Source organism: Protopterus annectens, chromosome 3.part1, assembly GCF_019279795.1.
Source record: "Protopterus annectens isolate FY-2018-M chromosome 3.part1, PAN1.0, whole genome shotgun sequence".
Classification (NCBI taxonomy): domain Eukaryota; kingdom Metazoa; phylum Chordata; order Ceratodontiformes; family Protopteridae; genus Protopterus; species Protopterus annectens.
The window spans coordinates 1,010,289,357-1,010,306,944 of NC_056732.1; the positions used below are offsets into that span (position 1 = coordinate 1,010,289,357).

Genomic DNA, 17,588 nt, shown 5'->3' on the forward strand with positions numbered 1-17,588 from the left:
GATGATGCATTCCTTTGAATTCAGTTTGAGACCAGGAGTAATACACCAGTCAGTGGTCTGCATGAAGCTCTCCTGGAGTATGCAGACATAATTTGGGGATTCAATGATTACATCTAGTTTGCAGTCGTCTGCATACTTGGTCAGCCACAATCCCTTAGTTTTGACCTGAACTTCTGAAAAGTATATACCAAACAGCAGGGGGACCAGCACTGACCCCTATGGTACCCTGCTGGTCTTCTGGTTGATGTGGAGTCACCCACTATGATAGTTTGTGTCCAATTTGTGAGCCCGTTAGCAACCCATCTTACAACAAAGGGGTTTACATTCAGTTTGCTAAGTTTATCGGTAATGCCTGAATGTGGTATTGTATCAAAAGCCTTTGCCAAGTCGAGGTATGCTGTGTAAACAGATCTGCCATCGTCAATGGCCCTGGTCACATTTTCAAAGAAATCCACCAGATTTAACAGGCAGGGTCTACCCTTGACAAAACCAAATTGGGTAGGATCCAGCATTTGGAGGTCACCTATGTCTTCATTTATGGAGTCCATAATGATACATCCCATGGCTTTATAGATGAAGCTGGTCAGGCTTATGGGTCTGTAATTCCCTGGGTCTGTTGCTAGGCCACCTTTGTGGATGGGAATAACTGTTGCTGTTCTCCATTCCGCAGGAACAAAGCCTGTGGTTAGGCTATGATTGAAAGGGGTACTTAACGGTGATGCTAGTTCATGTTTTAGCCTGTTTAGGAGACAGCCTGGGATGTTGTCTGGTCCCACAAAATCTGTGGTGTTTGCCTTAGACAAGGCTTTGAGGACCTGCTCTTCAGATATGTAGGATTGGGGGGGGGGGGTTGGGGGAAGGTTTGTGATAAGTTAGGAGGGGATAATGGAGTGAAATTATCACCAAACTTATCTGCTAGTAGGTTTGCTATCTCTGTGGGGTCAGTGTGTGAGATACCATTGGTCACTAGTTCTGCACATGCTTGGGTCCTAACTTTTAGACTACGTACGTAGCTGTAAAAGGCCCTATGGTTATCGTTGACTGTACTTGCTAATTTTCTCTCAAAGGAGCCCTTAGAAGATTTGACAAGTTGTCTTATTTGCCTGCTGAGGTTGAGAAGGGTGTGTTTCCACTGTTGAGACCTTGCCTTTGATTTCCTGGACAGCAACTTTTTGCATTTATTGTAAAGTATGTTGATGCTGGATGTCCACTACAGCAGCTTGTTTTTACTCGCAGCTCTGGCTTTGATTCTTTCTGTTACAGCTGAGTTTATACACTTATGCAAGTGACTGTATAGGGCTTTTGTGTATGCTTCCAGCTTGGGGTGGGGCTTGGAATGCATTTATACCTTCACCTAGGAGGGTACAGTTTGACATGATGAAGTTTTTTAGTCTTTTTTCATCCTTTGTGAGTGCTGGTGTTAGTGCCAGCTCAAAGGTTAGTGAGGACCAAATCTAGAATGTTTGTTCCTCTTGTCCGGGTATGAACAATTTGTTCCAGGGCATTTGAATTAACCAAGTCAGGGAACTTTTGCACTAGAGTGTTAGGGCTAGCATAGGTTTCCCAGTTGATGATGGGATAATTGAAATCCCCCATAACCAGTGTGTTTGACAAAATTTGGATTGTCTACAGTTTGGTCAAGTAGGCTTTGCGGGTGTCATGACCCATGGAGGGAGTTCCATAACTGGCTAAGACTTGAATGAGGGTCTTACCCACCATAATCTGAACACGGAGCAACTCCATGAAGTTGACCAGTCTAACTAGACGGGAGGTGAATTTATCTCCAATATAGATTGAGCCACAACCTCCTTTGGTTTTCACACATTCATTTTGCAGTCTAAAGGTGTGGAAGACATTTCAGCTTTGCAAAGTCAAAGTACTCTCTGAAGCCTTCAACCAAGTTTCTGTGACTGCACAGACATCTACATCTTTTAGTGATAGAAGTGCTTTCCAGGGAATGCAGATTTTGGCCTAAGCTCCTAGCATTTAGCAGCATGATCCTTAGTTTGTTCTGATTCACTAATTTCACTTTAGTAATGTTGTTTTTGAAACCTTGCCTAAAAGGGCACTATGGGGAGGCAAACAGCCTTTGCCAGCAGCCAAAAGCCTAGAGGTGCCAGGTGTAAACTGTCTCAGGCAAAGCAATGAGATTTGTCGACCATGGCTTCCCAGGCTGACAGGAACTGGATCCCCTTTGAATGACACCAAAAACTAAGCCAATTACTGAAATCTATCATTTTTTTTGTTTATACTGTGGCATCATTCTATGTGAGGGCAGTATGCTGCTCAAGGCTAGGGACACACCTGCCTTGGACACGTACTCGGAGAGCTCAACCACGTCTCTCTTCATACAGTCCAGTGAGGTACATCTTAGATTATTTACACCACCATGAACTATGACAGAGTCATAATGGTACTTGTTGCTGAGAGACCTGAATGCATGCGTGATCTGACATATCCTGGCACTGGACATGCAGCTGACCGTGACTTTCTCTTTGTCCAACCTGGTGAGTGGGACATTCTTGCGTCTCATTATTGAGTCTCCAATGACAAGAAAATTTGGTTTTTGAGTGTTATGCCTTACAGACTTGGTGGGTGAGACACTGGTGTTGCTATGTGCCATGGATGCTGTGGGGACTGTGTTAGTTATAGCAGTCTTGTGTTTGGAGGTCTCTGGTGTTTTGTTAATATTTTGGCGAGAACCTCCACTTATGTAGATTTTTGGATTTGATGTGCACTATGTGTATGAGTAGTGGTACTATATGCATATGTAGTGGTGGGTGAGTTGACAACCTTTTCTGTGTTATTGTTTTGAGTGCGAGAGCATGGATTGGTCTAGATACATCTCTCGCACTCTGTACTAGGTTAAGTTATTAGTAGAAGCTCTTCTTTCTATTTTCACTGTTATTAGTAGAGGGTTGTCAGTGTACATGAGGCAATTACTACACTGCCTCAAGAGACCCAAGTCAACAAGATTGGCAAGAGAAACAAGGGTAGTGCAACTATCCATAATGCTACGGTGAAGACCGTTGTCACTAGAGGTGGTTTTTCAGAATCAATCACGAATGAGGTCAGTGGATGGATATTACTGCCTTTTTTTTTTTTGCTAGTGGTTTAATTAGGTTACAGCTCACTAGCAGTATTTTTGACTGGGAAAGCACCAAGGATGAGGGCTACACTAGTGTGCTTCTGTTGTATCCAAGGGAAAAATTGTTGAATTTAACTGTCCGAATTATTGTGCAGCAGTGTATGGTGCTGCACAATGTGCAAACAAGCGGAAACCTGCTCAAATGCAGGGTCTAAATACCAGAAGTTAAAAACTTGAAAAAATATTTGAGAAAAATTCAAAAGGACCAATGAGGATGCTTTTACCAAGCCCTAGACCAACCTCCCTTTACCAGACATAACACAATCAGCACAATCCTCTCACTAAAGTGATGACAGACCCCTTCCAATCTAAGATGGCCTGGAAAATGTGCTCAGAACAACCAACCACTACAAACAGACCCGGATGAAGCAATCCAGTATCTGGACTATGCTACAGCTACTAGCAACCCTAGTTTCAGCAGGAAACCACTATAGAATGTTTAACACAGAAAAATAGCAGTGAGTTACTAAAAAAATGTTTAAAACAGCAGATCATCAGCAAGGAGGCTTTAAAGAGTGTTTTAAACAGCTAACAGACAGTTATTTAAAACACTGCTTAGTGGGAAAACCAGAACAAGCAGAAAAGAGAGCTTTACAACAGTGAAAAATAGCAAAGAGAGCTTTGTAAACAGTGAAAACAGCAATAAAATTCAACTTAACAGCGCAGCAATGCAGACAATTGCAGTACAACAGTGTAGCTTAGTACACAGTATATAAATACAGTACAAAAGTAGCTGGCAGGCAATAAAAAGTGCAGTAAATAGTACAGATAAGAAAAAACAAGCAAATTATGTTTTTTTGGAAGCTCAGAAAACTCTAGTCTCCTGGCATCTCAGCTCAGAGTTGTGGCTGGTAGCTCCCCTCAGCTCAAGCTCAGTACAAACAAGCCATGGTGCCAAACCTGCCAAATACAAACCAAGGAGGAAAAAGAAGCAACTATTCATAGAGAAGCAGTATGACTGCTGCTTGGGGGCAGTAAACAAAGCATCCTGTGACACAAGAGGCCAAAGCCCTTCTCACTCCCCTGGTGCCTTCATGGGGTGGACTGCCATCAGGAGAAGCAATATTCTCTGAATGGCTTGAGCAGGGATGGAAATCATCTGCTTTCACAAAAGTGGAAAGGGATGCTGGAAAGCCCAGGATGCCAAGCACTAGATCACTGATGAGGCAGAGTTGCCAGAAATGGAACAACTCTCAAATTTTCATTCCTCAGTATCATGGGACCTTACAGATCACAAGGATGCTGGTTGAACCAGCTCAGCAATCCCAGGTAGGACCTTCTGGAAAAATGGAGGGACTACCCACACTAAACAGTGCTGACAGTCAGTTTTGTGCTCTCATCCTGTCCTACCTGTGATGAAGGGCAGGATCTGTGACCCCATCCAGATCAGTGCAGGGGAGACTCATCAGCACAAAAAGAACCCTTGGGCACCTACAGCCATTCTACAAAAACAAAGGCACAGGGTACTCCTCTGGAAAATTACTCTCACAAACACAAGCAGAAGCTTTCTAGCAGCTTCAAACCCTCTATAGGTCTTTGGCACAAGACAAAAAAAAAAGGCTCAAGCTCCCCTCATAAAGCAGCTATTCTCAGGCCTTGAGGGGGGGGGGGTACAAAATCACTATGGGTAATCATATCTACCCCAATCCACCTCCGTCTCAACCAAAGTGCATAGGGTACACCCAAGTCCCTGAAAAAAGCATTGTGGTTAGAACAGTAGAGAAGAGGGAACCCCGAAGGAAAAGTATGAATCCCCCTAGCCAGAAAAGGAGGCTTGCTATATCTTGAAGCCAAGTGGAGAATTTTGACCCCAAAAAGGAGGAGGAGGGCGTGACTAAGAGGCAGCCAAATTGGGAACTCTAGTCAAGCCCCTCCAAGAGCTACAGAATCCCAAGAAAAGAAGTTCTTGACCACAGCGGTACAGAAGAAAACCAACCCCTTCAGCTTCCTGAAATGAATCACTTCCCCAGACTTTAACAGGCTCTCAGGCCAAGTATAAAAACCCACCCAGAAAGGAGGGGGGAGTAAACACAGCCATTTCCACATAATCATACAATGCCCTTAAAAAGGAAGAGGGAAAACCAATTCCAAATTCAACAGACCTCTGCCCAAACCTATGTGCACTCCACCCAAAATCAAAGGCCCTTATAATGGGAGGCCAGATAAGCTTCCTTCCACCAACTCTTCCATCACCAGAATGAAGGGCAGTCCCCAACATCAAGCCAGCACCTGCTCACAGACACTGCAGTGTACACCTCAGAGACAACAGTCCAAGTAGGTTAACCATAAGGGTAGGAGACAGGCAGGGGTGGCACCATTCAGCTAAGAGAATCCCAAAGGTCTGCCACTAGGAATTTGGGGGAGTCGCAACAGACAACAGTCTGCAATCCTATAAGTCCAAGACCATGTAATGCCATTGTTTCCCCCTGGAATGGGATGCAGAATAGATAAAACTCCCCTAAAGCTCTTACTCACAAAGCAAGATCTCAAAATGCTCTGAGTTTATGGACCAAGTGAATAATCTCAACCTTCCTGAGGGAATGTATATTCAGAACAAGCACCCCCGCCCCCATGCCCTACTGGTCTTTTTTTTTCCAGAGAGAAAAGAGGGAAATTAACCCTAATGGTCAAGGACCACAAAGACTTTAGGCCAAGACTGGGAGGAAAAGGGCGAGGGCTCCTTTACCCACTGGACTGTAGAATCTGAGCCTGCTCCCTGGCTTCTTCAAATGATCAGTGAAAGTAACAGTGAGACCAGAAAGGCTCTTCCACTGCAGGTCCCAAAAGTGACACTCCAAAATCTCTTCAAAAGTCACACTCATCCTCTTTAAATGGGTTAGGTTAGGGCACTATGAAAAACCTGAAAGTCGTGAATCGGAAACCAGTACAGAGTATAAGACCATGTGCTCAGCATACCTTCTATCCCTGTTTGTATAGGAAGAAGGGAAGAGGAAGTCTGCTGGTGGTGAAGCAGGCCCCGAAAATGTAAGGGAACTGACTAGTAACTAAGAAGCCATCAAACTGGGTCTGAAAGCCCTGTGCAGAGTGTCCAACAATAAGCTATCCTGGCTATTCTCCAAGGGGGAGAATGTAGCCAAGCCAAGAAATGTGTGCACACAGGCCACGCTTGTCATGCTAGCCAAAGCATCCACTGGAGAATATAAAGACAAAGTTTAAGTGCACCAGCATGGCTACTTCCAGGAGAAGATGAAGTCCTCCCTGATTTCACTCTCCAAAGGACTGCTTCCAGACAGGCTATGTCCTTTCCATCAGGAACCTCTGGAACCTGGACAGGTATGCCCAAGTCCCAGCATGTCAAAAAAAGAAAGAAATTATGTTCTTACCATAAAATTCCATCTGTGTTGTTCATCTTCATTCATTCCTTACTGATGGGTGTCTGTTCCATCCTTGGAACTGAGTTGGCCTTATAACAAGCTCATGCCAGCCAAAAAACTCTCGAGCTAAGCTTTTACCCACAGTGCCCTTCTCCCGGTTACCTCAGATCGAATTTGCCTGTGATAAGGAAAGCAGAGGCTTTTTTTGAGCAGAAACCTTAATGCGGGATTAGATCCCAATCCGATCAAATTTTTCCTCTTTGACACGTTTCTTTAGAATGCTGAGATCCAGAATTTGTCTCCAGTTCCCTGTCTGTTTTGGCACTAAAAAGAATCTTGAGTAAAATCTGGAGCCTTTTTGGTCTGGTGGGATTGTTTGTATGACTCTTTTTTGAAACAGCTTTCTTATCTCTAGAGCTGCTGCTTCCCTTTGACTGGGTGGAACATCAGGAATTTGACTTGATGACCTTGGGTAAATGTTGAATGGTATGTGATGACCTCTGGCTATGATCTTCTGCACCCAAGAATTTGTGGTTATCATTTGCCAGGCAGGGTGGTGCAGAGAAAAACATCCCTCAATTGCTTACAGAAGAAAGCAATCGGGCCACTCTTCAGGAGCACTGGTAGGGCTGCCCCGAGAAAGAATCTCTGGACCCCTGGTTACATGGACTCCCTATGCCTCTGTAGGGGCCTCTTCTGATGAGTTATGCCCTCTGCCCCAGTGAGTAAACATACCATGTGTGTCATGGAAAGGACCCTGAGATTTCTTATGCTACATCTTTCCACTCCTCTGATTCCTACAGTAGGGTCATTGAGGGGTTGAAAAACGTATGCCCATGGCAGACAGGGTCTTGCCGTCCTTTTCACACCTGGCCAATGTTTCTTTCATTTTCGGGCCAAAAAGAGAAGAAGCTTCCACTGCAGCATTATGAAAGAAGACTTAAAAGGGTTCGCAAAGTCACAAAGGCAAATACAGGCGTGACATCTGACACAGCCTGAACCCGACACTCTAGCTGCTCTTTCAGTAGCGTGAGAAATCAACTGCACAGAGGAGTTGGATATGGATTTCAGGGTCACAAGCTGTGAGGCAACTTTGTCACGTACCTAATCAAAAACTGCTCCTGCTAAGGTTTCAGAGAGTTCCAAGACTAGGTCTCTCTGAAGCCTAGTGAAGTGTGCCAAATAGTTCAAAGACCTAATGGCAAAGGTTGATGATGCAAATACTCGCTTCCCTAACCTGTCTTCCACCCAAAACTCCCTGTTTGAGGGGTGGACAGTCTGGCTCTCCTCAGCAAGCTCCTTCCTAATGTCTGCTGCCACCAACATAGCATCTACAGGGAGGCCCTTGGACCATTGTGGATTTTGCTCAGGAGGGGATAAAATTTGTCTGGCCTCCGTGGGATTGGTTCAGCAATATCAGGAATCCTCCATGCTTGCTGCACGACGAGTTGTGCTAGCTCATCTGCAGGCGGGGTCACCCAGGAAGTAGAGGGTCGAGCACAAAACCCTGCAAGAATACAGACTCCATGGAGGAGGCATTGGTGGACTTCCTGTCACCCCACTGTTTCAAGATTTCCAGTATGCCTGCAAAGGAGACATCATCAGGGGGCGACCGTGGGGACCCCTCCACTTTATAATAGTCCGTCTTCGGTGAGGGACTCCTCAGATGAGTCCACATGCTTCCTCTTGCGTGGTACCTCTTCAGAAGGCTTCTGAAGAAGACTCTGAAGAGGGGGCACCCTGCGGTATTGTATCTTAAGGCTCTTGTGCTCGATGTCCCGAAGCAGTGGCTTGTGTCAGCTCCGGCTCAGAGGAGGACATAACTGGTATTCCAGTGCCGACCATTTGCCTGCAGGGGCAAGGGCCCTCTCCATCGCTTGGAAAGCTGTCCCACCTGAAGAGATGGGAGCTGGGAACAGAGAAGGACAACCTTGTAACCGGGGTCACACCCCACTCCAATTAGCCTGTTCCCAAGGAAGGAGCCCCAAGAGTACTAGGTACTGTCAGGACTCTCGGAACCGTAGTAGACAGTACCGTGGAAAAAACTGATGCTGTACTAGGTGTCCCAGTGCCCACAGTCCAGTCACAATCCCGAGAATGGCCCGGCTTTGAGTGAGCCAAAGACCAAAGGGTTGGCTTCGGAACCACAGTGAGGCCACCAGTGGAACCAAATAAATGGGCACTGAAAGAGGTGTTGGTGCAGAAAGCTTTGATGCCTGCACAGAGGTCAAAGGAAGAGAACATGTTTGAGTCCGTGGAGATACACTTCCAATTCCAAATGGGAGGGGAGTTTTGAAAGGTGTTGTAAACTCTCTAGCCATCAGCAGCTGATCCACAAGACGCACCACATCCAGTTCTGAGAGGCTCCTGGTTGATTGTGTCGATATCCCCGATGGGAGTCAGACTGTTCTAAAAAAGGGGCTAAACTGCTGCCCAAAGAAAGGATTCACCATGGGTGAGAATATCGGGTCAGAGCAGAATGGTCTATCGACATCAAGGTCTCGAAACTAGAGACATGTATGGGGAAAGTGTGTGGTGCCTGAGAGACATCTGGAGGCAGGCTTGGTGCTGTAGACATGGTCGGTGGTGCTGTGGTCGGTGTCGAGGTCACAATTTGCAAAGACGGCACTGGGGTGGAGATAATCAATTTAGTCAAGATCGGTGCCACAGACATTGTCGGTACAGTGGTTGGTGCTGAAGTCACAATTTTTGAAGACTGCAGCGAAGTTGGTACCAAAGATGGTGCCGTGGATGCCAGTTTGGGCCCTGGGGCCAAAGACGTCAATTTGGGTATTTTTTTTGTCTTGGTTCCTGCTTCTTCTCACCAGAGGATGAGGAAGGAACCGAATGAGGTATCTTATTGTGCTCTTTACTAGGAGGGGGGTGAGCCCTCCAACCCAGAAATAGCCTCTGAGAAGGGCGTCTTGAGAAGGCCCTTTAAAATCAACTAATTCTTTCTCTCATTAAGGGTTCGAGAGCTGAACTCTTTACAAATAGTACAAGGAGGCTGAAGTGAGAGATGAGGGACACCCACACAGGATACACGGGTGTCAGAATTTGGCATTTTTAGATGAAAAAATCTGAAGTACTTAGGTAAGAGCTGGCTTGATATGTCTTTATGGCTATGCAGCAAACAAGATTTGGGGAAACGGGAGAAGGGCACTGTGGGTAAAAGTTTAGCCCGAGAGTGTTTTGGCTGGCATGAGCTTGTTATAAGGCTGACTCGGTTCTGAGGATGGAACTGACACCCATCAGTAAGGAATGAATGAAGATTAACAGCATCAGATTAATTTATTTTCCCTGTACACCCCTTACTTTGTTCCGTCTTTTGTAGCTCCAGGGAGGATAGTTGCAGCAATTCCAACAGTCCACCCACAACCACAGAAATGTTAGCCCTTTGGTGGGGAAAAACAAAGTCTGAAATCCAGTCTGCTGGAGGAAGATACCAAGTAGTACCATCTGGAAAGAAAAAGTAGGCAAAAGTGAGAGTACCTCCAGGTTTGTATACCAACAAAAATAAATGCAGCTACATTACATGAATGACCATGGCATTCAGAGACGACTCAGCTCAGATCCAATACCAGCACAAACAAATGCAAGAGTCCAAATACCACATAACCTCCTTAAAAAGGCTCCGTCTCATAAGGAGTCAAAAGAGCTCCACTATTCTAAAGCTTTATATATCTAAAAAAGTCCCTGTACATGACTCCTGAAGATAACTAATCAGAAAGGAAGCACCAAACTCTCAAATCACAGGATCTAAATTACACCAGAAGCAAACATGGAGAATTGGGCTGCATGTGCTGCACATATTGACAGAACAGGCTTGTGCCAAGCTGAGATTTAGTATCCAATCAATTATTATTCTAGGTGAACTTCAGCAACCGCAACTCCAGGTTCCAGAAAACTCAGAACAAGTTATCTAAAACTCGGATCTGGGACATGGACCCTGGTGTGTAATCACTTTGTTAATCCCCCTTGACCTGCGTTAATTGCAGTGACCCTAGAAGCAATCTTGGCCCAGAGTACCTTTGATCTATGACCTGATGAGTCAAACAGGGCTGCTCCCCATAATCGAGCTAGATAATTAAATCCATTTAATCAGCCAACTCAGGTGACCAGCGTTCAATTAGTGGTTCAGGTGCAGCAGACGTTGGGCCAGGAGGATGAGTTCCAATCAGTTTGAGCTGGAACAAGCATCAGTGTATTTCCACTACACAGCTGAGGGTTACCAGGTATGCAGAGACACATTTCCCTTCAGAATGCAATGATTGATTGTTTGAGGTGCTACTGGGGGGGTGGGGTTAGGCCACTCCCTGGGACCACCAAGCAAGCTGGCCTGCTCCCTACTACCTGGCTCTCACTGAAGAAAAAAGAACTGACAGGGATTTCCAGACAGGAACATATGGGCTGCAGTAATTTAGTCTAGCCTGGAAATATCTGGCTCCTGTTGCACCAGAGTAAATGGGTCATCTCAGTTAAGGTAAGGTAGCCACTGGGCTAGGGCTTGTAAAGGATGTAAAAATTAAAACAGCCAGTCAGGAAAAATGTGGTATGGATATGCCACAGTGCAGCCCTAGTACGGAAGTTAGGGCCGCATCTTTTCAAATTCCCAAATCCCCAGAGAAAGCAAGGCCTGCACACTGGAATTAAACCCCTGCCACTTAAGGATGATCTGAGCCCCTAAGTCTACACACATCCGCTAAGCAGAATCTTAGGTCAAACTGCAGCCCACCAGCTGAATGCTGACAAGTGCTCTCCTCAGATTTCAAATTTTCACCAAAATAAATGTCTTACAGATAGAAATTTAAGTTGTAAAAGCAAAAGATGGTGGATACAGGGGACGATTGTGCTTAGTCAATACATAAAACCATGACATACACATTTTCACAGGCATGCATCCATACATATATATCCTAATATTGAAAACTTCAGAAAAAGATTACAAAAGCTGACTGGTTGAGAAGCTAGCCCAACTGTAGGGACCATCCACAATGTCAATTCAGTTAATTTTCAAGGTAGCCTAGCCCAACAGCTGTGATTCTCAAAATTGCAGGGGCCAACTATTGCAGTGGGTGTACAGGCTGCACTAGCAGGCTACAGTGATGAATAAATGGTGACGGCATTTACCAGGCATGTGATTTCTTTTGAAACTGCTGCTAACGTGGAAGACATATAAGCCTTGAAAGTAATCAGATAGGCCATAGTCTTGTCTGTATCATCATCAGTTTCACCAGTTTTTCCCAATTTCATTGTCGATGCATTCCGAACCAGATGAACTAATAAATCACTGAAATAGGCTATATGCAACACAACATTTGAGAAACTGTATATTGTCTATAAGGCATATGGCCTGCAAATTCTGAGAAAAGATTTTCCTGTTGCTATTAGAAAAGTTAAAATATGCCAAGGTGGGCAAAGATTCTGATGCCCTGTGATGAATGCTTGTCAGTTTTAGTGTACTGGAGACAGTCTGATAAACTTTTTTTTCTTACCCATTTCATCCTTACAGGTAAGAAAATCTGTCTCTCACAAATGCACTGATGTAACTAGGAGGCTACAACAATACACCCAGTACTGTTCAGATAATTACTTTTAAAGGAAAACAGGAGATGCAATGGAATTAAATAACATCGAAATTTAAGGGCCTTGAGGAGGAAATCTCTGTGGGATATAAGGATGACAGTTCTTGTAAAAGCAGTGTATTAAGGTTTACTAAAATACTAAATACTTACAATGGTGTTATTTTTTTAAGTTCTTCATAATTATGATGATAATGCTTAATAATACTAACATATTGGTCAATAAATCAAAGCCACTGTTTAGTTGCTCTTCACTCATAAAAGAAAAAAAAAAGCAGATGACAAATTACACAAAATTGGCAATACCTCTATATTTAAGTTCATTAAATTCCCGAATATTTTGAATGTTAGTAGTTTTCATTCCTTTGGCTGAAGGCCTTCTAACTGGAGCTTGTATGCGAAATCTAGCCATATCAAATACATCTGCATTTTTTTCTTTCCTCCTGTAACAAAAAAGTAAGAAAAACAATACATAAGCATATTGAAGTTAACACTAGCAAAGACAGCCCAGAATCAATTTAGAAAACCTTTTAAATTTGCTTCACTACTACTGCAGTTTTCCTGCTCAACAAATATAGCAATACAAAAAGTAAGTTACTTTTGTGTGTTATATTTCGGCATAAGTACAAAGAAAAAAAAAAACAGTTACTTTCGAAAATTATTTCAAATGGACTTTGGAGCCTAACACAGTAATCCTGTTATCAATAAAGCAAAGATAAGAGCACAACAGCAACAAATGATATTTCCGACACCCACAGACCTGGAACTCGAGTTGAGCTGGACTCCTAGTGAATGCTGACAGACGTGTCAGTAACAAGAATCAGTATAAAGAATAATATTCAGTTTTAACAGGTGTTTATTCACAAACACTTAGACGAAATGCAGTCCATATCCACATACAGCAAAAACAAGGCACAAAGATGCATTAATATGTACTGAGTTGAAGCAATGCAATCGCTTTCATCTGCCCTTAGCAGATTTCATCAGAACAAAGAGTATTTCAGCATCCCTTCCTTAAATACCAAACATTTTGAAACCTTAATAGATGTTGCATAATTGTTCAATTAGTATAATCACAAAATTACAAAATTACTGACTAGATGTACAATTTCTACTAGGATCACACTAACTAAATACTATTCAGTCCCTATCCAATTTCAATATCTGTATATATTATAAATATCTATATTATGTAAAAACATACTTAAAAAAATTATTACAATGGCAAGTTCATTATACAATAGGCATCCCACAATTAATAACTCACAATATAAGAAAACTCAATGTAAACGTACATATTATTAAAAAACATAACTATTTGTTAAAAAATGTCAGGATATGTTAAACTATCCAAACAAATCCAACTGATACATAACAAAATACTAAATGCATTGTGTATCAAACTTGAAACTGTCACCACTCTATAAGTGAATTTGTTCATATTTCCTTAATACCCACTCCATATTATATGATGGACAAACTAACTGGGAGTGTAATCTGACAGAGTGTAACACTATTGTCATATTACCTGTTGGAGCAACAGGTTAGTTACGGTCTATATAAAATCTATTTGAGCCAGGAAGTCTAATGTTACACCTATCATGGGCATCCCAATATTAAAAATGGTTTGATGCTAATATATTCATTAATACCTGGATAGGTGGTTGCATCCAACATTATTTGCCATTTACTTTCCAACGCTCCTAATTTGGCCTTCCAATTTCCATTCCCCACACTGTTGTCCACCTGATCTAGTATAGCAAATTTAAATCCATGGTCCTTGCCTTTAGTCATTGTGTGTTTACTTAGAGCATTTTTCACGTCTCCTTTTTTAATTTTGTGTTCATAAATCCTGGTTTTGTTTTACCAACATAGTATGCATTAAACAATCCCACTACTATTACAATTTCCTGATTTAAACTTACATATACTGTGGGTAGTATTGGTCAACTTAATACTGTTCTCTTCATTAATATACTGGCATTGTTTACAGGTACCACATTTTATTGTACCCTTATTTCTTCCATATTTCACCTTGGTTTTCTTGTTGTTTCTTTCAATCATTCTTTTTATATTACAACCAGATTTGTAAATAATATTTGGGGTATCACCTATAATGTCCTTAGCTTCACCTTCAAGGTTAAATACATACCAATGTCTATTTAATATTTCTTTGATGATGTTAGTGAATGGATTATACATAATGACACATACACGTCTATTGAATGTATTAGTGACTTGTTTTCCAATATCTTGTTGACCTAATAATGGTCTATATTTCTTTCCCCATTGAGATTTTACATAATTTAATACATCAGTCAACATTGCTTTAGGATATCCTCTGTCTAGAAATAGCTGTTCTATAATATCAAGTTCATTGGACATAATTTCGACATCCTTGCTGCTCTCACACATTGGCCCTTTACTATGTTTTTAAACATGTGGGGGGGATGACAGCTTCCATAATATATATAGTCGTTTGAAAATGTGGGCTTCCTGTATAGTTTTGAAATATATCCTTGATCATCAGAACTGATGTAAATATCTAAATATGCAATTCCATTTTTATCTATAGAATGAGTAAATTTTAAGAATTCAGTTGTATTATTAATGTAGTTGATGAAATTCTGGATATTTTCTGTTTCGCCCTTCCATACAATTAATATGTCATCTAAAAACCGAGTGTACAGCAGCATGTTATTATAATATTCACTGGTAAATATATACTGGTTCTCCCATTCCAACATAACTAAATTAGCAAATATGGACAAGATCCTTGGTTTGCCTAAAGGTTTCACCCTGGAACTCGATGTAATTATGGTCAAGTATGAGTTCCATCATACACGTGATCAGTTGTATCTTGTCCCAAGTATACAATATTTCACCAAGCTGTTGCTAAAGTATTCAAGTCCTAAATCCTTGGGTATACAGGAAAATAAATCCTTGACATCCACTGTTATGAATGTTAAGCCCTCATTCCAAACATCTTGGTTCAGTTTTTTTAATAAATCCCAAGAATCTTTAATAAGGTGTGGGACTTTATCATATATATGTTTTGTCCAGTGGTCCACTGTAACACCAAGGTTAAAAGTTTTCAACTTGGACCCAGATATAATGGGTCTTAATGGTGGATTCTGGATGTTTTTGTGGATCTTGGGAATACCAATTATATGAGCCAGAACGGGATATTCATTCCTTAAAAAATTGTATAATTCTTCAGTAATCCTGTTGTCCAGCAAGAACTCTTCTGTGACTAGGTCTATCCTTCTATGTCCGATGTTAATCTGGTTCCTTGAAATAGCTTCATAATTACCAGAATCAAACAAAATTTCATGGATTCGCTGTTGGTATTCATTAGTATATGTCACTATAATCCCCCCACCCTTGTCGGGTTTCATAATTCTAACATCACTGTTGGACATGATGTCATTTAACATTTTCCTTTCATTAATAGTAAGGTTGTCCTTAAATAAACTATAGGATTCAACTCCCTTTCTAATGTTGTTGAAGGCGGCATAAATGTCTCTGCAAACAACTTGTTCATAAAGGGACACCTGTGTATTGTTAGGGGGTATATATGTGCTTTTCTTAGCTAGTTTGTTATCATAGTCCAAGGATAGTTTACCACAGTCTTTAAACTGGAAGGCCAAGTTTAGTCTCCGACAGTACATTTTTACCTCTTTGATGGTATCAAATAGGTCGAAACGTCCCGTAGGTATATACTTCATTCCTTTGCTGAACAAAGTGAACAGCTCTTCTTTAATTTCAAAACTAGTATAGTTGTATACCATATAACCTTTGAAATTGTAAATCTTGGGGTTACTAAAAGATGCATTATTCACCAAGTAATTATCAGCTGTCCACTCATTCTCTATATTAAATGCATTGTCCTCTAATGGGCTGTTGTTAACTATATTGATATCTATTGATATCTCTTCTGATGTTTCTTTGGTGCTGGAAAAAATTTACATCACCATCCTGTCTACTGTAAACTCTTTTCCTTTCACTATGCTCTGGAAACGTGGCATTGTCTTTATCTCTCCTTGGTTGTGGCCAAATATAAACTCTACCTAACCTGTACAATTCTGTATCTCTCTCCAACTTGTGTATTTTTCTATTGTATATCGTCCTCATCTTGTAACTAGCTGTCTCAAACTGTTTAAAATATAAATCTTGCCAATTCTCAAATTCTTTGTCATTCATTATTTCATCATTTAGCTCTTCTATCTCATTGTACAATTTAGCCACTTTTTCATCATTGTGCTTCATAACCATTTTAATGTACATACTTCCAAACAAATCAAATAGTTTGTTAAAATCTTGCTTAATCATGTTAGTATATTCAAACCCTAAGGGTAGCTTGAAAAAACGCAGTCCTTTAGGTACAATGTTTAAATTAATACATTTTTCAAGGTATACATTGTCCAGTTTAAAACTCTTAAATTGTATTAATTTTTTCCCCAAAAGATAAATTTTACTCCTAATATTTGATGTTTGCTTGAATGCGTTATGTTCATTTCTGTAATTACATACTCCCTCATCAAGTTCTAGCACACATTCATCATTTAAAAAATCTTGCATATATAAGTCATTGTTTTCTCTATTTGTAAAAGGCACATTTTTATCTAAATTTCCTTTTGATACAGTACATTTGTTTGAACTAGCTACAAAGTCTTTAAACACAGTACCTGCATTTTTGTTATTGGCATTTTTCTTGGTTACATTAGAATAAGTCTTTTTTGTTTCACGTCTTTTTGGTACAGCCCCAAGTCTCTCCGTTTCCTCTTTTTGGTGAAACAAACTGAAGTCGAATGAAAAATGATGTTATCTCCCAAATCCCTCATGTCGATTCCTGAAGCCGTTTTTTGTATGTTTGCAGAACCCTTGTCCATTAGGAATATCCCCCATACTATTTAGTTCAATTCGTTCGGCTAAGTAGGGAGGAGTACTCGAGGCATTCCTCACTCGCTGGGGAGAGCTGGTGTTAATATCAGTTTGTACGGATGCAGTTAATTTCCCTACTAGTTCCAAATCCGCTTAATGTTGTGACTTCCTCTCTGAGTGCCCACCCAATAAAGTATCCGGAGGTGCAGGGTCGGACATAATCCAACTGAGAACTAAAGATAAGAGCACAACAGCAACAAATGATATTTCCGACACCCACAGACCTGGAACTCGAGTTGAGCTGGACTCCTAGTGAATGCTGACAGACGTGTCAGTAACAAGAATCAGTATAAAGAATAATATTCCTTCGCCAGTTGGAAAGTAAATGGCAAATAATGTTGGATGCAACCACCTATCCAGGTATTAATGAATATATTAGCATCAAACCATTTTTAATATTGGGATGCCCATGATAGGTGTAACATTAGACTTCCTGGCTCAAATAGATTTTATATAGACCGTAACTAACCTGTTGCTCCAACAGGTAATATGACAATAGTGTTACACTCTTAGTCAGATTACACTCCCAGTTAGTTTGTCCATCATATAATATGGAGTGGGTATTAAGGAAATATGAAC

General features: G+C 41.4%; 1 protein-coding gene across 1 annotated transcript in view; it reads right to left on the reverse strand.

The window, feature by feature from the left end:
• Positions 1–17,588, reverse strand: part of CSPP1 (centrosome and spindle pole associated protein 1) — a 2,775,649-nt gene that overhangs the window by 534,151 nt on the left and 2,223,910 nt on the right. Inside the window, exon 20 of the mRNA XM_044066267.1 lies at positions 12,372–12,508. Coding sequence (XP_043922202.1) covers positions 12,372–12,508 — 137 coding nt within the window. The remainder of the gene's footprint in view (positions 1–12,371; positions 12,509–17,588) is intronic.